The sequence below is a fragment of the Mycteria americana genome, chromosome 19 (genome assembly GCF_035582795.1).
Source record: "Mycteria americana isolate JAX WOST 10 ecotype Jacksonville Zoo and Gardens chromosome 19, USCA_MyAme_1.0, whole genome shotgun sequence".
Classification (NCBI taxonomy): Eukaryota; Metazoa; Chordata; class Aves; order Ciconiiformes; family Ciconiidae; genus Mycteria; species Mycteria americana.
In genome coordinates, this window is record NC_134383.1 from 8,136,998 (window position 1) to 8,158,148 (window position 21,151).

The 21,151-nt window shown below is 58.1% G+C and overlaps 3 protein-coding genes across 4 annotated transcripts; 2 read left to right on the plus strand and 1 right to left on the minus strand.

Moving 5' to 3' along the window:
• Positions 1-54: 54 nt before the first annotated feature.
• Positions 55-7,193, minus strand: SRPRA (SRP receptor subunit alpha). Its single transcript, XM_075521334.1, has 14 exons — positions 6,996-7,193; positions 6,215-6,298; positions 4,822-4,985; positions 4,550-4,710; positions 4,262-4,415; positions 3,630-3,783; positions 3,193-3,299; positions 2,873-2,991; positions 2,474-2,560; positions 2,210-2,382; positions 1,905-2,118; positions 1,665-1,828; positions 1,439-1,537; positions 55-1,099 (listed from the first exon to the last, which is right to left on the minus strand). Exons 1-14 carry the CDS (start codon positions 7,119-7,121, stop codon positions 971-973), a joined length of 1,935 nt encoding a protein of 644 aa, XP_075377449.1. The 5' UTR covers positions 7,122-7,193; the 3' UTR covers positions 55-970.
• A 115-nt stretch (positions 7,194-7,308) lies between these two features.
• Positions 7,309-11,313, plus strand: FOXRED1 (FAD dependent oxidoreductase domain containing 1). The gene is made up of 10 exons (XM_075521284.1): positions 7,309-7,455; positions 8,286-8,524; positions 8,622-8,732; positions 8,833-8,951; positions 9,075-9,169; positions 9,377-9,478; positions 9,576-9,652; positions 9,755-9,903; positions 10,745-10,874; positions 10,954-11,313. Exons 1-10 carry the CDS (start codon positions 7,317-7,319, stop codon positions 11,311-11,313), a joined length of 1,521 nt encoding a protein of 506 aa, XP_075377399.1. The 5' UTR covers positions 7,309-7,316.
• Positions 11,314-12,186: 873 nt separating this feature from the next.
• EI24 (EI24 autophagy associated transmembrane protein) lies at positions 12,187-20,493 on the plus strand. 2 transcript variants are annotated; one of them, XM_075521138.1, is made up of 11 exons: positions 12,187-12,314; positions 14,183-14,330; positions 15,815-15,960; positions 17,589-17,649; positions 18,207-18,273; positions 18,767-18,891; positions 19,151-19,270; positions 19,415-19,526; positions 19,706-19,817; positions 19,939-20,013; positions 20,149-20,493. In XM_075521138.1, the coding sequence occupies exons 2-11, from the start codon at positions 14,289-14,291 to the stop codon at positions 20,336-20,338; spliced, it is 1,050 nt and encodes a 349-aa protein (XP_075377253.1). In that variant the 5' UTR covers positions 12,187-12,314; positions 14,183-14,288; the 3' UTR covers positions 20,339-20,493. The 2 variants fall into 2 exon arrangements, with proteins under 2 accessions (XP_075377253.1, XP_075377254.1); XM_075521139.1 differs by having other exon boundaries at positions 19,981-20,013.
• The last annotated feature ends 658 nt before the right edge of the window (positions 20,494-21,151 follow it).

The window sequence follows — 21,151 nt, forward strand, 5'->3', positions numbered from 1 at the left end:
CCCCGTGGAAGAGGAAACAGGTCCTGGCTGGAGGCAAGTTATTTATACACAGAGAACAAATTATGAAGTTTATTTTATATAAATTATGTCTCTTAGCAGACAGCATTCAATTTATTGCACTATAGCACATCTGCGATACAGAGCTACAAGACATCATAAGAGAGTTTTGTATTATTCAGTGTAGCACTTCAGACCGGGATCAAGAGGCACTCGAAGGAGGGGGAGAAAGGGTGCAGGAAAGCAGCAAGCAGCCACCATTATCTTCCAGTATTAATTTTCTTCTTTTTTTTTTTTTTTACTAGCAAATAACGCTGCCTTCCTTCTCCGGCCATGATTAGCGCTATCTGCTGCAGCTCTCCAGCTCCTGCCCAAATACGCAGCGTCCGGGTACCCTGCTCCAGAATCCCGGTGACAACAGAAACGGGGACCTTAAGGCAATTTAGCATCTCCCCTCCAGCCCAGCGCAGGCCGCCGCCGTTTTTGGTTTATCAGCTTCGGTGGAGCTGCCGCTAGCAGCAACTTGAACAGCCAAATCTTCTAACGCTGCCGCTAAGCAGCGGCTCTCCTGCTCACCCCTGACAAAAGTCACTCCTATGTCCTCCCTAAGCTGGTCTAAAAATCAAAAGCAGCTCAAAAAAAAACCCAAAAAACAAAACCAACAAACAAACCGCCTTCAAACCCCCCAAAAATCACAGCAGGTCCTTGCGCTGCCCCCCACCCCCGTGCAGCACGAACAATACAAAGCTCTGGATTCAGCCTCCCCGCGAGGGAGCCTGCGTCACTTAAAACAGAATGAAGGGATCCACGGGAAGGGCTTTTGCTGGATAAAAGGGGTTTTATCCCAAAAAAAAAAAAATACCCCTCACACAGGTATCCCTTCATTCTGTTCTGTACTACACGGGAAAGACTAGTCGGTAACAGGGTAAAGCATGTTCTTCTCGGACATCTGCAAACAGCGATTTGGTGGGTTTTAGGCCTTCATGAGCGCTGCGACCACGGCCTTGGCGTTAAGGCTTCGCAGATCACAGTAAGTTTGTCCGGTACCAACGAAAACGATGGGCTTGCTCGTGATGTAGGTCATGGAGATGGCGGCGCCGACCTGCCGAGGACAACAAGCACCCTTAGCCTGCAAATCCAGCGCTACCTCCTCGGGGGAACACGCCGAAGAGCTTGTCAAATATTCAGCCGCCTCCTGCTTCTCGGATCCGTATGGTCCCTATAGACCCCGCTGCAGTAACGCGTATAAACCAAGAGACCTCACAGCCCCGTTTTCCACATGAGCGGAAATCAGACCGCTAAATTTTGTTTAAATGGCTTAAATGGAACAGGAAGGCAGGGGACGGTGTCCAGGACAGCGTGGAAGTGCCCCGCGTTTGGCAATTCCCGTCTCTCCCCCTCTGGTCACAGCAGGAAGCTCCACGTGGAGCCATCTCCTTACCTTGTCATCGATGGTATCGAACTTGGTGAGGACAATCCCGTCGATGAGCCGCGGCGTCTGGGCCATGGAGTGATCAGCCAGGGCCTTGTTGAACTTGACCTGAGGAAGGGAATAGAGCAGAGGAATACATCTGTGGTGCTGCCACTATCCAAATCTCCAATAAAACCTATGGAAACAGGTTCCCCCCCCCCCCCAATCTTTCAGGAAACAAAGCCTCGACACTCACCAGCTGATCCACAGCCTCATTTCCCACCAGCGCTTCCCCAACAAACAGGACCAGGTCGGGAGCATTGACAGCGATGAGTTTGGCCAGCGCCGTCATCAAGGGAGCGTTGTCCTGCATGCGGCCCGCCGTGTCCACCAGTACCACGTCAAAGCCCTGGTTCCGAGCTGGGGAGACGCGGAGGCAGCGTTAAGCAGGACGCTCGCCCGAAACAGCGTCTCCCGCCACCGGTTTTCCACCTACCGTAAGAGATGGCCTCCATGGCAATCCCCGCGGCATCCTTGCCGTAGCCCTTCTCGTAGAGCTGCACCATGGTCCGCCCGCCGTGGCTCTCCGGAGGGTGCAGGGCGTTGAGGCGACGGGTGTGGGTGCGGAGCTGCTCCACCGCTCCTGCGCGGAAGGTGTCGCAGGCGGCGATGAGAACGCTGAAACCGTTCTCGATGAGCCAGAACGAGATCTGTAGGTGGCAACAGATCAAAAAAAGCCCGTTAGCAGCCACAGTCCGACCTCAGCACTGGTCCCAGAGAGCCAGGAGGATCGTGTCCTACCTTGGCCAGGTTGGTGGACTTCCCGACACCGTTGACGCCACAGAAAGTGACCACGTAGGGTCGACGATGGCGCTGGGCATCCATGACGTCGCGGAGGACGTCCACGCGGCGCTGGGGCTGCAGGATCTGCACGAGAGCCTCCTGCAGGGCCTGCTTCACCGTCGAGGTCACCGCTGGGAAGGAGGAGGTGGAAAGAGACCTCGTCACCCCTGGGGAACGCTCCTGAGCCCAAATCCACAAGCAGGAGGCCACACGGCCACTTACTGGTGAACGTTCCCATCACCTTCCCTTCCAGTTTCTTAGCCACCGATTCACAGAGCTGCACTGCGATCTCAGCTGCCACGTTTTTTGCTTCGAGAAAAGAGGCAGAGAGAAAGGGGAGTTAGCGCTGCCGAGAACGTTACGCACGCCAGACATCAGCGTCAAGGGAAGGATGGAGTCAGCGTGCGGGATCCCCACCAGGCTAGACCACTGCCCCCCTTTTGATGCGCTGTAGAGGGCTCTCCAGAGGTGAGAGAGGAACCCACCACAGTTCCCATGGGCAAGAACATCCCAAATGTTCGCCTCCCAAACGCGTGGGGTGCTACCCCACGCCGGGGCTCCACCCAATGGAGCGCAGGGAAGCACCTCAAACTAACCCGCTCCCAGCAGATCGAGACGTACCGATCAAGTGATCCTTCATCTTCTCCAGTACGGGGTCCATGTCCTCTCTCGTCAAGCTCTTGGAGCCCACCAGGCCTTTCAGCATGCCAAACATGCCCCCCAGGCCACCCTTCTTTGCGCTGCGGAGAAGCAGAGGAGCTACCTTTAGGTTCACGGAGCAAGTCGCATAGGGCACGCAACGGCCAGATGCAAGAAGAACCCATCACGCAGCTGACAAACACACCAATTTGTCCCCACTGCGTTACCAGTTAGACTGGAAGAGGAGTTACGGGAGAGAAATCAAGAAGTGTGTGACAAGCGGGGGCTGCAGGAGCCTCTACCTGGGTTTCGAAGGGTTCTGAATAACCTTCTCCTCTTCGGCTTCATCATTGCTCTCGTACTCAAGATCGTAGAGGCGGCCGGGCTCCCGATTTCGATCTCCCAGGGCCTGCAAGGGGGGGGAAAAAGACAGACCCTGAAACTCGGCAACAGCTTACCGTCATCTCCCCCTGCCCGCTTTCACTGTCACAGGCAGCGACAAGTTATCGTCGGCAGCAGAGGCAGCTCTGCGGAGATCTTTGCCACGAGGGCTCAGCGGGTTGACCCCATCTACCGCGGCCGGAGAAAAATATCCTTTAGGCAGCAGCTTTAGGGGCTGGGCGCCGCAATCCCTGTTTCTAGTACTTTCTCAGCCAGCCGCGGCGACCAGGCTGGGTTTGCAACGCCCAGCTGATCCCAGAACAACGCACTACAGTGCAGCGACCTGAGTTTTTCTTACTATATCAGGGTCAAATTCCTCCACGGGACAAGCCTCCGCGCTTCCGTTGGTAGCGGAGTTACTGTAATCGAGTACTTTGGCATTAGAGTTCCCCAGATCCCACACTCTGGGCTTCTTCCCCTTCTCCTTCTGTGCCTCGGGCTTTGGAGATTTGCTGAAATAAAGACCAGAAATACATTTTCTTCAGTGCAGCGAAGCCACAGCAATCGCCTCCTTAGAAGGGGTGAAAAATTCAAAGCCTGCATTACCCAAAACAGCAGTAATTAAGGCTAAACCTGGCTGATTCAGTCTCCAGAGTTTATTTATCTGAACTTTAACCCTGTGTCAGACCACTTTACCTCCAGGCAGGCATCAATGCACCGCTGCCCTTTGCTCAAAGCCTCGCTAAAAAGAGGTTTGGACCTCTCCCAGGCACACGCTGGGTTTCTGGGTCTCCCAGGGAAGGGATCAGGCTCTCCTACCCCTCCAGGGCCCCCACTGTGCCCTTTCCTGGTCTTTGGAGGGGGGAAAAAGGGAAGGAAAGTCTGACTTCCAGGGGTCACGGAAGGAAGGAGAGACTCGGCCATGGCTGAGGGACACCAGGAAGAGCTGGTGTGAAGCACGGATCGACTGCCCGTGTCCTTGTCACCCACCTGGACTTCTCCCCTGCTTTCATGTGTCTCTTGAAGAATTCCTCCCGGTTCTTTTGCAGGATTTCATCCTTGGTCAGTTCCTCCCTGTCACCGGCTACAGAGGGCTGCTTGTCACCCACGGATGCTTTACTGGGTGCTGCGACAGCTTCCGTTCCTGACAGAAAGAGCCCCGACACAAGCTCAGACCCATATTTGGGTGCTACAAGAGGACTGGGAACGTGCAGGCTGGGACACAGAGCTCTGGAATATTTATTCCCCCCCCGCTATATATCTTTCCCATAAACTCACCCTCTTTTTTGGAACCTTTATTCTTCTTGTTCTTGACTTTCTCCTTTGGTTTCTCCCCTCGGGTTTCTATCATACACTTGACAGTCTTCTGGGACTTGAGAGACTGCTCAAACGTCTTCATTACCGTGGGAGCTCGGACCTTACTGCTCTCCTCTGCATCCCTGCGGGGAGGCGGCCCGTTAGCCTGAATTTCAGCTCTGCCCCCCCACACCCTCCCCGTCTATCTCTGCTCTAAATGGAAACTCGAGAGGAAAAAAAGCAGGCTCTGCTACCGGAGGAGGCGCATGAAGTCATCTTTAAAATCAAAAGTGCCGTTTAGGAGGCCCAGGGTGCCTTTCTGTTGGAACTCATTGCGATACTTGTCTCTGAACTCCTTATGAACGTCGTCTATCAACTTGTCGACGTAGGTTAGAGTCAGGATCTTCTGAAATCCCACCTGCAAAGCAGCACAGCGAAAAGATGTTGCTCTTTCAGCTAATTTAATTACAGCGTCTAGCTCAGGAGGAACTGAAAACCTCTCCGTTTGATACGGAGTTCTTTAATTTCGGCAGGCCTCGGGCTACGTTTTCTAATCTGACCTCCCGAGCTTTTCATGTGCTCTCAAAAAAAGAAAAAAGGGGGGAAAAAAATGGCACAGCCCAGAGCATCGCTTTAAAAGGCGACACCAATAAAAATGGGTTGACTGTTTGACAGCGACAAAAACACGTAGCAAAAGACCAGAAAGCTTTTTGCTTATCTGAAGGTACGCGACGGAACTTGCGTGGATTTACAGAAAGAAGGGGAGACTGAAAGGCAGAGCGTTAAACTATTTTCTAAAGTAAAGGGGATGACGCGTTTTCTGGCTTTTTGTAAACAAACATAGTCAAAGTAAAAAGTTTTATTAGGGCGTAGCAACCTTTACAGCTTCTATTGCAGGTTTATTGAGTTTTAATCCTAGCACAGATAATTAAAATAAACGAGAGACCCCCACGTCACCCACCGAGCTCCCCCGGGAGCGGGCAGCCTGGCTACGCCGGGAGCGGCACTTGACTCCCCGAGCCCCTTCCAGAGGCGGGAACGACGAGACGCAATCGCACCTCCTCGCCCCCCAAAAATCCCCCGGCCAGAGGGGCTAACCCCGTTCTGGGAGTCGCGCTCCGGCGGTAGGCAGTTCCAGCACCCCTTTGCTTAAGCCCCAACAAGCCCGTGATTGTTCTCCCTGTTTTCAGGCGGGATCAGCGCTAACTCGCAGGTGGTTTTTCCTAAAGTCGGGCTCAGCAATCCCCACCGGCACCAGCTCCCCACGGGCCCCGGTTTCCCCACGTCGATGCCGGCAGCTGCTGGCACGGGGAGGAGGAAGAAAATACCACGCCAGGAAAAACCTTCACGTTATCAACGCACAAGCTGCCTATTTTCTCAACCGGCGTCGATGAAACCTCCTCGCCGAGTCAGCCGCCGCTCTCCGCGAGGTAAAAACCGCACGGAAGTTTGGACACAGAGGTCCTCGAGGAAGGCGGCGGGAAGCTTCGCCCCTTCAGGGAGCTATGAAACACCTTTTTTTTTTTTTCCCCTCACCCAGCCACACCTGAACACCCCTTTTCTGGGGCGATCCCTCTCCCTCAGGGCTTTGGGGCACCCTGGAGGGCCGCCCCACCGCCCCGGGGGTGCCTGCGGGAGGTTGCTTACCACAAACACCAGTTCGAACTGGTTGTCCAGTTTGTACTTAAGCGTGAGGGCTTCATGGGTGAAGGAGTTGTTGCCGCCTCGCTCCTAGGGGAGAGGAACCGTCGGAAGGGGGGTGCCAGCAGCAAGGAGACCCCCCCCCGCCCAATCATCCCTGTCACTCCCCCATCCCTAAAAAGTGGTCCAGCCCACCCCCCGGGCAGGTGGTCTCACCCATGTCTCCTCCCTCCCCAAGCAGGTGGTCCCACCCCCTCCCAGATAGGTGGTCGTGCCCGTGTCCCCCCCCCTCCAAGGAGGTGGTCCCACTCATGTCCTTTCCTCCCTTTCCCACGAAGATGGTCCCAACCACCCCCCCTTCCCATGAAGATGGTCCCAACCGCCCCCCCCCTTTCCCACGAAGATGGTCCCAACCGCCCCCCCCTTTCCCACGAAGATGGTCCCAACCGCCCCCCCCTTTCCCGCGAAGATGGTCCCAACCACCCCCCCCCTTTCCCGCGAAGATGGTCCCAACCGCCCCCCCCCTTTCCCACGAAGATGGTCCCAACCGCCCCCCCCTTTCCCACGAAGATGGTCCCAACCGCCCCCCCCTTTCCCGCGAAGATGGTCCCAACCACCCCCCCCCTTTCCCACGAAGATGGTCCCAACCGCCCCCCCTCCCCAGGGACATGATCCCTACCCAACAGTCATCCCCCCCCCCGCCCCGAGCAGGTGGTGCCGCCCGCGTCTGCTCCCCCCAGGCAGATGGTCCCGCCCAACCGCCGTCGCCCGCCCGCCCCGCGCAGACCTGCAGGAGGACGGAGCGGATGAGGGCGTTGACGGGAGCGGTGGCGGCGGCGGCGGGCCCGCGGACGCCCTGGAAGCACCAGAGGACGAGGCCGCCCTTGCTGAAGATGGTGAAGAAGTCGAGCATGGCGGCGGCGGCGGCGCCGGGCCCGGCTCCGCGCACACGTCGCACTGCCCCTAGCGCTTCCGCCGGAAGCCGCCGCCCCGCTGCGCGCCCATTGGCGGAAGGGACGGGAAGGGGCGGGGAGGCGACGGGGCGAATGGGAGGGAGGGGGCGTGGCGGAGGGGGCGTGGTTAGGCTGAGGGGGCGTGGCCAAGCGGCATGCTGCGCTGGGGGCGCGCTCTGCGCCCGCCGAGGGGGGGGGGCCCGGGGGGTTCCCCGGGGGGGTCCCCGGCACCGGGGGGGGCTCCGGGCCGCCCCCTCCGCACCGCAGCCCCGCTCAGCTCCGACATCTTGCGCGGTGAGAGCCGGGGCGGGCTCCTGGGCACCGGGGGGGGGGGGGTCTGTGAGGATTTGGGGGAGTAAGGGGGGGGGGGGGGTTCCCGGGGGGGAATGGATGGGCGGGGGGGGCTGTGGGAGGGAGAGCTGGGAATGGGGGGGGTTCAAAGGGATGGGGGGGTCCCAGGGAAGGGGGGGGGGGGGGGCTAGAGGGGACTGGGGAGGGGTTATGGGGGGGGGGATTGGGGGGGTCCCAGGGGACTGTGGGAGGTGCCAGAGAGGACTGGGGGGCGGGTAGGGGTTATGGGGGGTCCCAGGGGAGGGGGGGGGGGGTGTCCCAGGGGACATGGGGAGGTCCTGGGGGGTCCCAGAGGGGGCTGGCAGGGGGCCTGGGGTGACCCAGAGGGGCCTGGGGGGGGTCCAGGGGGGGACTAGAGGGTCCCAGGAGACCAGAGGAGGTCCTGGGGGGGTCCCACGGGGGACTAGAGGGTCCCAGGGGAATGGGGGGTGTCCCAGGGGACTAGGGGAGGTCCTGGAGGGTCCCAGAGGGTACGGGGGGTGACCCAGGAGGGACTAGGGGGGGTTCCCAGGGTACTGGGGGGGGGCTCCTGGGGAGTGCCAGAGAGTCTGAGAGGTTCCAGGGGGTTCTGGGGGGGTCTCAGAGGGGCCTGGGGGGTACCCAGGGAACTGGGGGGGGGGGCGGGGGCTGGAGGGTCCCAGAGGGGCCTAGGGGGGGTCCCAGGGGATGCAGAGGGTACTGAGGGGTCCCAGGGGGAACTGGGGGGTCTCGGGGGGCTGCCACCTGTGCCCCTCCCAGCCTGGCAGCCCCCCCCCTCCCCAATATACCGGCAGAGCTGGGGTCGGGTCTGGGCCGCCTGGGTCAGGCTCTGAAGGATCAGCTGCCGACTTGGGGGGGCGGCTGGGGGGGCTGGACCCCCCCGGGGATGCCCCCAGGCCCGCGACCCCCCGAAGAAGCCGACGTGGTGGTGGTGGGGGGCGGCGTGGTGGGCTGGTCGGTGGCGTACTGGCTGAAGGTGCTGGAGGGCCAGCGGCACGGCATGAGGGTGCTGGTGGTGGAGCGGGACCCCACGGTGAGACACCCCCCTCCCGGGGTGGGGTATGGCCTTGGGGACCTGCCCTGAACCCCCCTTTTTTTTTTTTTTTGGGGGGGGGGGTCTTCTCCTTCAGTATTCCCGAGCCTCCACGGTGCTGTCGGTGGGGGGCATCCGGCAGCAGTTTTCCCTGCCGGAAAATATCCGCATGTCCCGCTTCTCCGCCAGCTTCCTCCGCGACATCAATGTATGTGGGGTTATTTTGGGGGGCAGGGGGTAATTTGGGGGGGGGGGGAGGTGTGTCCAGCCCCGCTCACTGAGGTGCCCCCCCACTTTTCCCCTTGCAGGAGCACCTTGGGGTGCCGAACGAGCCCCCCATCGACATCCAGTTCCAGCCCTCGGGGTACCTCTTCCTCGCCACCCCGCAGGGTGCTGCTGGGCTGGAGGCCACCGTCCGGCTCCAGAGGTGGGGGACACGCACCCAACCCCCCCCCCCCCCCCCCCCGCCGTGGGGTGGAGGTTGGTTTTTTTGGGGGGGTGGGGGGGGGTCTCATCCTGACCCCCCCCTCCGCATGCTGGCCATCCCCAGGGAGGAGGGGGCGCGGGTGGCCCTGCTGTCCCCCGCCCAGCTGAAGGCCAAATTCCCCTGGATGGACACGGAGGACGTGGCCGTGGCGTCCTACGGTACGAGGGGGGGGCGTGGGGACCCCCCCTCAACACCCACCCCCATCCTCATCCTCATCCCCATCCCCATCCCCGCTGGGCGCATCCTTCATCCTCACTTTCTTTGGGGAAGGGAGCATCCAGCCCCACCCAAAATTGGAAGGGGGGGGGGGGGGGTTGAGGGGTGCCCCCCCTCTCCCCCCACGCGTGTTTTTCCCCCCCACCCAGGTCTGGAGGACGAAGGCTGGTTCGACCCCTGGACCCTCCTCAACGCTTTCCGACGCAAAGCCGCATCCCTGGGGGTCCACAGCTGCGCCGGGGACGTGCGGGGTGAGGCTGGGGGGGGGGACACACACGCGACAGTGGGGTACCCCCCCCCCGTGACCTCCCCCCCCGCCATCTCACCCCCTCCCCAAAACCCCTCCAGGTTTCGTCACCTCGGCTGAGGACGCGATGCCACGGCGGGGACTGGCGCCGGCGACCGCACGCATCAAATACGTCCACGTGAGCGCGTGGGGGTGTGGGGGTGGCCCCCACGCAGGGGGGTGGGGGGGTCCCCACGAGTGTCCGTGACCCCCCCCCCCCAACCTTCTCCCCCCTCCCCAGATCCACATGCCGGACAGCCTGGAGTACCAGCCCGTCGCCTGTGCCATCGTGGTCAACGCCGCCGGTGCCTGGGCCGGGGAGCTGCTGCGGGCGGCCGGGCTGCCGGGGGGGCTGGCAGAGCCCCCCCTCCCCATCCAGCCCAGGAAGAGGTGGGGGGGGGGATTTTGGGGGGTTTCATAGTGTGGGGGGGCACATCCTGGCATCACCTCTGTTGTGGGTGAAGCCCTTGGTGCTATTCTTTTTGGGGGGGGGGGCATAGATGGGGGGGTGCATCCCAGCACCCACCACCCTGCCGGCATGGGAGAAGCCCCCGGTGGTTTTTTTCGGGGGGGTAGCGGTGGGGGGGGACACGTCCTGGGACCTGCTGTCCCTCCGTCTTCAAGGGGGGGGGGGCACGAACCCCTTGCTGCTTTTGGGGGGGGGGGGGGGCACATCCTGGCACCCCCACCCCTCTGCTGTGGGTGAACCCCTGGGTGCTTTTTTGGGGGGGTGTAATGGGGGGGGGGATACATCCCAGCACCCTCCATCTTCAAGGGGGGGTGGTGAACCCCTTGGTCCTTTTTTTTGGGGTGATGAACCCCTTGGTCCTTTTTTTGGGGGGGGGTGAATCCCTTGGTCCTTTTTTTTGGGGGGGGGGTGAACCCCTTTGTCCTTTTTTTTTGGGGGGGGTGAATCCCTTGGTCCTTTTTTTCAGGGGGGTGAACCCCTTCGTCCTTTTTTTGGGGGGGGGTGAATCCCTTGGTCCTTTTTTTTGGGGGGGGGTGAACCCCTTGGTCCTTTTTTTTGGGGGGGGGGGTCGCATCCCGGTACCCACCACCCCTCCAGTCTGGTGGGGAGCAATGCGAACCCCTCGATGCTATTTTTTTTGGGGGGGGGGGGGGGGATGAATCCCAGCCCCTACCCCCCACCATCTTGGCAGACGTGTGCAGCCTGAACCCCTCAGCCCTATTTTTTTTTTTTGGGGGGGGGGGGGGGCCCCCATCTCTATAGGTACGTGTACTCCTGGCACTGCCCCGACGGCCCCGGCTTCTCCTGCCCCCTCCTCGTCGACACCACCGGGGCTTATTTTCGCCGCGACGGCATCGCCGGCAACTACCTGGGCGGCATGAGCCCACCCGAGGTGAGCCTGGGAAGGGGGGGTCCCCTATATTCCCCCCCCCAATTTTTTTTATAAACCCCCCCAATTTATTTTTTTCCAGGAGGAAGAGCCGGATCCGGGCGATCTCTCGGTGGATCACGATTTTTTCCAGGAGCGGGTCTGGCCCCGGCTGGCTCGGCGGGTCCCAGCCTTCGCTTCCCTCCGTCCCCGGGGGGCTTGGGCGGGTTACTACGACCATAACGCCTTCGATCGTAACGGGGTGCTGGGTCCTCACCCCAAATTAGAAAACCTCTTCTTAGCCGCCGGTTTTAGCGGCCACGGGTTACAACACGCCCCCGCCGCCGGCAGAGCCGTGGCCGAGCTGGTGGTGAAGGGACGGTACGAGAGCCTGGATCTGCGGCGGTTGGGATGGAGGAGGTTGGTGGAGGGGGAACCGCTGGGGGAGGACGGGGTGGTCTGATGGAGGCGGGAGGGGAAACTGAGGCACGGACTGTGGGGAAACTGAGGCACGGACTGTGGGGAAACTGAGGCACGGCGGGGGGAAACTGAGGCACAGCGGGGGGAAACTGAGGCACGGACTGTGGGGACCCCCTCCCCGGCCTGGAAGGTGTTGGGCAGAGGGACTGGTGTTGTGCCCTGCCGAAATAAAAGGGACGGATGACGAGTGTGCTGGGGGGTGAAATGGGGGGGGCGGGGGGGGGGGGCTGGTGACCCCACCCCCCTCGCCCCGGGGCTGCTCCCCAAAACTTGTGCCACCCCACCCATTACCCCCACCTCTACCCTGGTCCACAGCTGCCAAGCGACCCCTCCCAGTGCCCCCAGTGCACTCAGTCCCAGTGTCCCCATTACCCCCCCCGCCCCGTAGCCCCAGTGCCCTCAATATCCCTCCCCCCCCCTCCCAGTATCCCCATTATCCCCCAGCCCTAGTGTCCCCATTATATTCCCACCCCCAGTCCCACTGTCCCCGTTATCCCCCCGGGGTCCCCCATTGCCCCCCCCCAGTGTTCCCCAGCCCCACTATCCCCCATCCCAGTATCCCCAGTGTCCCCACTACCTCCCATTCCCCCCCAGTACCCCCACTCCCAGCGTCCCCCCAGTGCTCCCATTATCCCTCCAGTGCCCCCAGCCCCATTATCCCCCCATTACCCCCCATTATCCCCCATTACCCCCAGTGTCCCCAGTTACCCCCAGTGTCCCCAGTGACCCCGCACAGCGCAGGTGGCGCCCCCTAGCGGCGCCGCTTTGCAGGCGGGCGGCAGCAGTGCGCATGTGCAGCGGCGGGAGGGGAGGGGGGCGAGCCGGCGGCAGTACGCCTGCGCAGAGGGAGACACACGGGGGGCGGTAGTGCGCCTGCGCAGTGGGTGGGGGGGGTAGCGCATGCGCGGTGCGTGGCGGCCGGGCCGCCGGGAGCTGGGCCGCCTGCCGCGCCGTGTGCCCCCGGCCCGCAGCCCGCGGCCGCCGGTGAGTGAGCGTGGGGACGGGGAGAGCCCTGAGGTGGTCACGGGGCCGGAGGGGGGCAGCCCTGAGGTTATTGTGGGCCCCCCGGGGGAGACCGCGGGGATCACACCCGGGAACCGTGGGGGCAGTCCTGAGGTAACTGTGGGCCTCAAGGGATCCGTGAGGCAACCCTGAGGTAATTTTGGGTCCTGGGGGATCCGTGGGGCAACTCTGAGGTAGTTTTGGGTCCCGAGGGATCCGTGGGGCAACCCTGAGGTAATTTTGGGTCCCGAGACATCCGTGGGGCAACCCTAAGGTAATTTTGGGTCCCGAGGGATCCGTGGGGCCACCCTGAGGTAACTGATCCTGGGGCGGACTGTAGGGGCAGCCCTGAGGTAACCGTGACCCCCACACACACACACACACTTCCCGGGGAGACTGCGAGGCCAGCCCTGAGGTAAAATTGTGCCCCCGCCCTGGGGAAGCTGTAGGGGTCACCGCCCCCGGTGACCGCGGGGGCAGCCCTGAGGTAAATTTGAGCCCCCACCCCGGGGTAACCACGGGGCTCACCCCCATTAACAGTGGGGGGAGACGATGCCCCCCAGCCTAACTGGGGCAGGCCTGGGATCCCCATCCCGGGCACCTCTGGGGTGCTATGAGGATCCCCCCCCCCGCACAGTGACCCCCAACCCTGGGGTGTCCCCCAGTTGCTGGGGAATACCCCTGGGTAAAAATAAATCAGGCAGGGCTTTCTGCAGAAGCCAGGACCCAGGGTCTCGCTGTGTTTAACACATACGTTTCCGAGCCCGAAGGGTGGCGAGGCGTGGCCGCCCGGAACAAAGAAAAGGCTCGTTCCTGCCTTTTGTTTCTGCCGTGGTGCCGCCCGGACCTTGGATGCCTCGGACGCCTGGCTAAAGCAAAGAGACCCGGATGCTGCGTGACAGGGCTGAGCGTGTCCGCTTCGAAGGCTTGATTTTAGGGTGAAGGTGCCTGTGATTAACTTGACGTCAATAAAGCTGGAGGCCGGTTCTGCTTCCGCAGTTTCATCCGAACTGGCATTCGCTGCGTCACGGGAGCGCAGTTCAAACCCTGGCAGGTTTTGTCTCGGAATAACCAAAATAAAAACCTTTTTTTTTTTTTTTTTAATTATTTTTAATTGTTTGCATCCTGCGCTGCGTGTTACAGAGCAACAGCAACACTGACGTGTCGGGGCTTGTGACACCAGCCTGCTCCAGAGCTGCCCGTACTTCCCACCTAGGAGAAAAAGAGCGGTTTGAATCCTGGTGGAAAAGCTGGGCGAGTTTTATTAGCTGGTGATTTTTTGTTTCTTTTTTTCTTAATTCAGACGCTGTCTGTATTTCTGCGGCGCTTTACACGAAGCAGAAGACTTAGCACGACGTTTTTGGCAAAGGGCTGTTTGGCGTCATTACTGCTTTGGGCAAAAACTTATGGGACAGCTCAAGAGCAGCCCTCGTTCTGTCAGGCTCCTAATTGTAGACCTCGAGTTTCTTACCTGGCGCGCGAGGAGGAGGAGGCATGGAGCTGTAAAGTGCTAAATTGACGTTGGATTCAGCAAAGATGTTTTCACACCTCTCTGGGCCAGCTCTTCCGAAAATGAGCGGCACAGCATGTTGTTCAGAGAGGTGTTGTGCTGCGTAGAAATACAGGCTCTGCTGTTCCTGAAACCCCGAGTTCATTAATATGAGATACCGTGGAATTAACAGGACGGGTCCTTTCTCTGGCCCTGTGTTCGAGGATGGTTGCCCGATGGCAAGCCGGCAAGGGCAGGGAAGCCTGCTGAAAACCGCTGGGGTGTGATTTAGCTTGTAATTACCCCGCTCAGACTGATGCTGTTAACGCCCGCCGTGGTCCTGTGTTCTCTCTCTCCGCAGGCTCCATCCGTTTCCCATCTCTCCAGGATGAGAGAGGTTTGGGTTCGGCTTTTCCCCTCTCCCTGTAGTTGATAGTTTCAGAACCAGAGGTGATGCTGGAGTCGAGATGGCAGACAGCGTGAAAACCTTCCTTCATGACCTCGTCAGGGTAAGTCGCCTGTGTTTCAGGTCCTCTGTCATAGGGACTGGTCTCGTTTGCTTCGGTGTCAGTGGCTCTTCGGCGGGGAGCACCCTCCTTCCTATGTCATCAAGGGTGGATTAACAAATTTGAAGGAAAAGGGGCTCCGGGTGTATTTTAGTCAAAAATGTCAATTTTGTAAAGCAGAGATACCTGTAGGCAAGCTCTCCGCTCCCCGATGATGGTTAGATTTGACGTGGCTGTGTGGGATGCGTTGCTCCCCAAGTGTTTTCTAGAATAATTTCCTCCCGAGCTGGCCGTCGTGCAGTGTGTCTGCTGCAAAGGGCTCGGCGTTCGTCCGGGGCACTGCTGAACCTGTGAGGGATTTCCCCGGGGCAAGAGTTAATTTATAGCTCGTATGAACATCCCAGTTGTGTCACGGTGATAAGGCTTCGTGTGAACTCAGTGCTCCCATGCCGTCTTGTATCGTCCGTGTGTAAATACAGGCTTGAAAACATTTGTGACGTGATACTAAGAAGTAACTTGTTTTCAGAAATGACTCGTTTTGAAAAACTTGCTGGGTTTGTTCTTAAAGATCTGTGGCATGCTGACCACAATCTAACGCAGGAGGACTTGTGTTGTTTCATGATTCTCTCACGCCATCGGTAGTGCAGCCTGTGTAATTAATTTCCACTTCGTTAGGTACCAGCAGCATTGTGTTGTGCTGTTCCAGACACACATTTGGCATCAAAATTTATCCTTTTTGGTCAAAAACTCCATACACCGAACTGGCGTGTGGGTCACCTGGGTAGTGGCGCTGTCCTGGCTCACACTAGCATCCTTACGGCCTTTATTTCAAAGGGAAATTTTGATAATGATGGCTACGATGTATTTTTGGAGCTGTAAAGCACTGCTCGTGGAGTACTAGGAGGTGGCATCAGGACTCTTTTAAATGAAACCAGGTTTGCACGGATGCAGCTGGTGCGAGAATGCTTCTGGGACAAGGACAGATGCTTTTGTTCGTAAAGGAGTAAGCATCGAGCTCATACATGCAGTCAGGCCACAAGGACTTTGCACATCCTAAATATTTTGTATAATTCTCTTTTATTGGCTTTAGAAATGCTGGCAGGGGATGAAGGGCTTTCTGCCAGACAGAAGAAATGGGCTGGGAGAGCTCTGACTCTTTGGCTTTTGCCAGGGTTATAAATAGCAGAGATTGGATAAGAAATGACACCTTTTAAAAAAAAACAAACACAAAAAAAAAAAACGCTGCTCCTAAAGATGCTGGAACGTGCGGTGATTTAGGTCACCAGGCCGTGGAAAATAGTCAGTGTTGCTGCTCCATGCCTTGGCTCCGGCTGAGCCTGGTGCCAGCTTCCCCTGCTAGCCGGGGAGCGAGGCTGGCCACGTTTAAGTCCCTTTCCATAACCGGGAGGTTTTCGATGGCCTGGGTCGGCCGCGTCCCGTCCCTCCTCTCTCTCACTCGCGCGTCCCGTCTCTCCTCGTGCCCGCAGGGAATTAAGGACTCCATCTGGGGCATCTGCACCATCTCTAAGCTGGACGCCCGGATCCAGCAGAAAAGGGAAGAGCAGAGGCGAAGGAGAGCAAACAGCGCACTCGCCCAGCGGAGGTTTCACATGGAAGAGAAGAAGCAAGAGAAGTGAGTACGGGGCCCGATGAGTCATAAATCGGGTAATTTGCTTCTCTTCTTTCAGTCTCCCAGCGATTGAGGGCAGGGAGGGAGCGAGCGACTCTGCCCGGAGCTCTGAAGAGCCCAACGAATTGCAAAACCTCTGCAAGTCATAGTGATTTGGCAGTGCTTGTGCTTTTCTTTTTTTTTTTTTTCTTTCCCTCCTAAATATCCATCGTATCGCAGTAGTCTGGCTAAAAGGGAAGTTGAGGTAAGAATATTAAGAAATAAAGCCATTATTGTTGCCCGCACTTGCAAAGATCTCTGTAAAAATGCTTGTCAGAACCATCAGAGACCTGCCACCTGGGTCTCAGCGACAGCAGAACGTGTGCTGTACATTTGCAAATGGTTCGTAAACCCAGTTGCAGTGAAGCACAGAGCCAATAAATATGAAAAACGTGACGTGAAATGCCCTTTTTCCGCTCTGCGTAATGAACCTGGAACTGGTACCACGAGATTAGAAGTCAGACCTTTTACGTTGTTTGACAATTACGAGTATGCAATTAGTTTGAAATACAATAGAAGGTATGGAGCTATACCAGCTGAAAGAACGTGGATTTCTGCGTTTCTTTTCTTCCTAAACGCTCGTGCTGCCTCTCAAAGACATGTCGGTGGTGGTGGTAGTCACGGTGTCGGGGAAGAAACAGCAGCTCAGGTCCGATTTGTACATCTGGGGCAGATCGAGGATCTTTTTTTTTTTCCCCAGCCTTCCCATGTTCTGCAGCCGTCTATAGCGGTTGCATCCACTAAGGCTGGAAATGCCAGAATTATATCCACGTGGGAGCAAAACAGCATCTGTTCTTGTGTCTGACTCCCAAACTGCGCTGAGATGTTTCTCTGCTGCCCTAATTACAGTCGGGCTGGCGCTTATTGCGGTGATGTTTGGTCAGTGCTACGCCTTTCAAGACGTATTTACAAATTATTCCGACGAGCTCGCTGCTAGTCTGACTTTATCTCCTCCCCAGACCATAGAGATTCCTGCACCTGGGCTGCCCTTGAGGAATTATATATATTTTGAGGGGGACTAAACAGTCGTATTTTGCTGCTTTTCTGTGTAACAAAGCCCTTTTGGTAGCAAAAGCTGACTGGGAAGGGGCTACAGAGTCCCACAGAGCTGCTCTCTTGCCTGTCCGTAGCTACGCCGCAAGGAGAGTGAAGCCAAAACCACCCCGAGCTGAAACAGCCTCTTCCAAGAACAAAAAGCGCCCACAAAGCCCTGGTTTTAGTGTGGTGAGAGTTTGAGGAGAACAAAGCCCGAGATCTCTAATAAATGCTTAAAAATCTGGAAGAAAGCTTTGCTTTTCTTCCGTTCCAGCGCAGATACGGGGAATTAATAAAGGTTGAAAGAGTCTCCCTGATGTAAATCTTCCACAAACCATGCACTGGCTGAAACCTGGCGCGAGTCCGTGCAGGGATTTCTTCCGGGATTCCCGTCTTGAGATAAAATCAGGTGCATCACCGGCGTCGAGCTGGTTATCCGCGACATTTCTAAGGGGTCCAAAACGTGGGACAGAAGCAGTTGTCACTTATTAGGGGATGTTTATCCAGGTGCTGGGACCTTAACGCATCTTGCCCATCTCTCTCCTATTGCTCTGCAGCGAACCCCGGATAGTGAGCCGGATATTTCAGTGTTGTGCCTGGAACGGAGGTGTATTCTGGGTAAGTGGATATTTTTGGGTGGGGTTTTTTTTTTATGTTTAAAAACCCCGTGAAAGCCAACGTCTCGCTCCAGCCCTCGTACGCTGTCGGTGGTGAGCCGTCAGCTTGGCTGCAGGAATTGAGAGGAGCCACGAAGTTCCCGGTCCCGATGTTGTCTTTAAATATGCAACTCCTGCTCGGGTGCAGTCTGGAATATTGCTTTAGCAAATTGAATATCGATATCTTAACGACGTTTCCTCAGTTCTGACCTTACCCCGGCTGTTTCCTGAGGCTAATCCTTAATGGAGCAGCCGCTTTGCAGCCTAATAAATCGCCGGCATTCGTTTTTCCCATTAGACTGTGGCCGGGTACGAGGAATCGGCGTGGAAACGTTAAAAGGAAAGCGCTCATTTATAGATTTTGGCAGTGTTTGAAGAGATCCTTGGTTCCTTGTATTTACGGATCGCTGCGTGGAGGCGTAGGCAGAGGGTCTGCCTTCAGATCGGTAGTTACAGCAGCGCGAGCAATGACCGTGCAATGCCTCACCGAGAACCCTTGTCGTTTCTTTTTCCCTGTAGCTTAGTCTCTTCTTGTTTTACCGCGTATTTATACCTGTCCTTCAGTCGGTCACGGCGCAGATCATCGGTGAGTCCCTTTCCTGTCTGTTTTACTCCCCGCTAAGCAATCCATGGGACGGGGGTGTGGGGGGGGGGGGGGGTCCCGACGCCTGCCACAAACTGCCGAGGCGTTGTCCCGTTGAGCTGTTCTTCGCACCACTGTCTCCTCGCCTTGTGTTTCTCTTCCTCCCTGTACTAATCGAGGCCGCCGTTAATTGTTTAGTAGAAAAGCAGAGAGATGGATAACCCCGCTGACAGGTCGGGCGTCTAGCTCGTGGGTTTTACCACGTAGAACGCACAGAGCCGTCGGGATATTTTTGCAAGCAAATAAAAAGCAAGCGGGTGGGAACGTTCTTTTAAAGAGCAAAGGTTGGGGTCGGAGATTTCTCCCATCCTCGAGCGCTACGGTCAGAAGTTCCTCGTGGCGCGGAGACCGGCCCTACCAGGAAACGTTTGTGATGTGAAAGGAGGAGGTTCCCACACCGGCTCCTCACGTGTTTTTCCCCGTCCACCTTTCGAAGGTGACCCTTCCTTGCACGGCGACGTCTGGTCGTGGCTGGAGTTCATCCTCACCTCCATTTTCAGCGCCCTCTGGGTCCTTCCCCTCTTTGTGCTCAGTAAGGTTGTCAATGCCATCTGGTTTCAGGTAGGTGACGGGGACATGGACCGTGCGTCAAGCAGGCGAGGGGGGGGAAGTTCCTCGTGAAGGCTCCATCGGCGGTGTGGGGGGCGGCGTTTCGGCGCGAGATGAAATCCCATCCCCAAAATGGGCTCTGGGTGTATTCCTGGCGGGCAAAAGCGGCTCGGTAACATCATCCCAGCTGCTTTTGGATTTCATTTCCCTGAAGCCCCCTTTTCTCTTTCAAATTTTATTTCCCTCAAGCCCCTTTGTCGTTTCTTTGCAGGACATCGCGGATCTAGCGTTCGAAGTTTCCGGCAGAAAGCCTCATCCCTTTCCCAGCGTCAGTAAAATCATCGCCGACATGTTGTTTAACCTCTTGTTGCAGGCGCTGTTCCTCATCCAGGTGAGACTGGAGTCACAAGCCCAAAAAATAATCGTCCGCCGGCCCGAGTCGCTCCGCATCTCGCTCTCGGGCGATGTTCTCCCGCAAATCCCGCGCACCCCTCGCTCGCCGCCTCATTATTTTTTTTTTTTTTTTAATCCCCAGGGGATGATAGTGAGCCTCTTCCCCATCGATATCATCGGCCAGCTGATCAGCCTCCTCCACATGTCGCTGCTCTATTCGCTCTACTGCTTCGAGTACCGCTGGTTTAACAAAGGTGAGGGCTGCCTCCGCGCCGGCGGAAATTTTTCCGGATCGAGGGTTTCTCTACTCGAGGAACATCCAGTTGGGGCGTCCGAGGCTGATTTTTTTTCCTTCCGTTTTTATACGGAACGAAGTGTAATGAAGGTCTCTCCTCCCCGTGGGTTGGTTTCTGCGGGATTTTCTTCTCGCCAGGAATCGAGATGCACCAGCGGTTATCCAACATCGAGAGAAACTGGCCCTATTACTTCGGCTTCGGCTTACCGCTGGCTTTTCTCACGGCGATGCAATCCTCTTACATCATCAGGTGAGTCGCCGGCAGGGTGGGCAGCACCCCGTCCGCTTCCCCCGCCTCCTCCTCACCCAACCCAGTGCCTTTTGTTTTATTTTAACCTTTTTTTTTTTTTGTCCCCCCTCCCCGCTTCCAGCGGTTGCCTCTTTTCCATCCTTTTCCCTCTCTTCATCATCAGCGCCAACGAAGCGAGGACTCCCGGAAAAACCTAGTGAGTAGCCACCTCCGCCCTTCCCAGCCCGTTAAATCCCCTTCGTGGCCACCAGCCTCGGCCACCGCTCCCCCAAAATCCCGCGGGGGCTGGTTTTTCCGGCGTCGGGAGCTGACGGGCTCTCTTCCCTTCCAGCCACTTCCAGCTCCGTCTCTTCTCCCTGGTGGTTTTCCTCAGCAACAGACTCTTTCACAAGACCGTGTACCTTCAGTCCGCCCTCAGCGGTACTTCCACTTCCACTTCCTCTTCCTCTTCTGCCACCGCTGATCGGCTCCTCTCCCCTCAGCCCTCTCCCATCAAACACACGGCTGCTCCGGGACACTGAGCCGCGACCAAACCCCGGTGGGGGGACGCGCGGAGGGGACGCCCACCCGTGCCCCTCCTCGCTCCCCGGGGACGGGCAGCCCCCAGGCCCCGAGCTTGGTTCTACGTCTCCCCCATGGGAATTTTTGGGGGGAAAACCAGGATTTTTAACACCTTTGTGAGTTTTGAAGAGCTTTGTTCTACGGCGGGCTCTTTCCTACCCTCGTCCTGCGCCGTCTCCCCAGTGTAACCCCCGCCGCCATTTTGTGTCCCCCTCCTCTACCCTAACTCAGGCCACGGCTGGGGGGGGGGGTTGGGGGGGGGTGGGTGTATTTTGGGGGAGTTCCCGCTGCGGGCGAGCATGCACCGTTTCTGTGGGGTCGGGGAAGGAAACCGGCGACATTTAAAACTAAAAAAAAAAAAAACAAACCACCAAACCCTTTGGGGTTGGTTGGGGTTTTGGTTGTTTTTTTTTTTTGGGCCGGTTTATCGACTTTTCTCTAAGTCTTTTCACACTGAAACAATTAAATGGAGAAATCACGATTTGCAGCCGTCCTGCGCCTGCCCCTCTCTCTAACCTGGGCGGGAAGGGGGTTCCCCTCGGCGGGTCGGTGCCCCCCGGGACCGAGACACCACCCCACCACCCCCCCCCCCCCCCGGGACCGACCCCCGCCCGGCCCCGCCGCTGCCTTCCCCGGGGCGGTGCCCACGTGGCGCCGCCCACGTGGCGGGCACGGCCCGCTTCCGCATCCGCCCACGTGATCCGTTTCGCCACGCCCCTTCCCGGGCGCCCCAAGCCAAGACGGACACGTCACGGCTCGCTCTCCGCCAACCC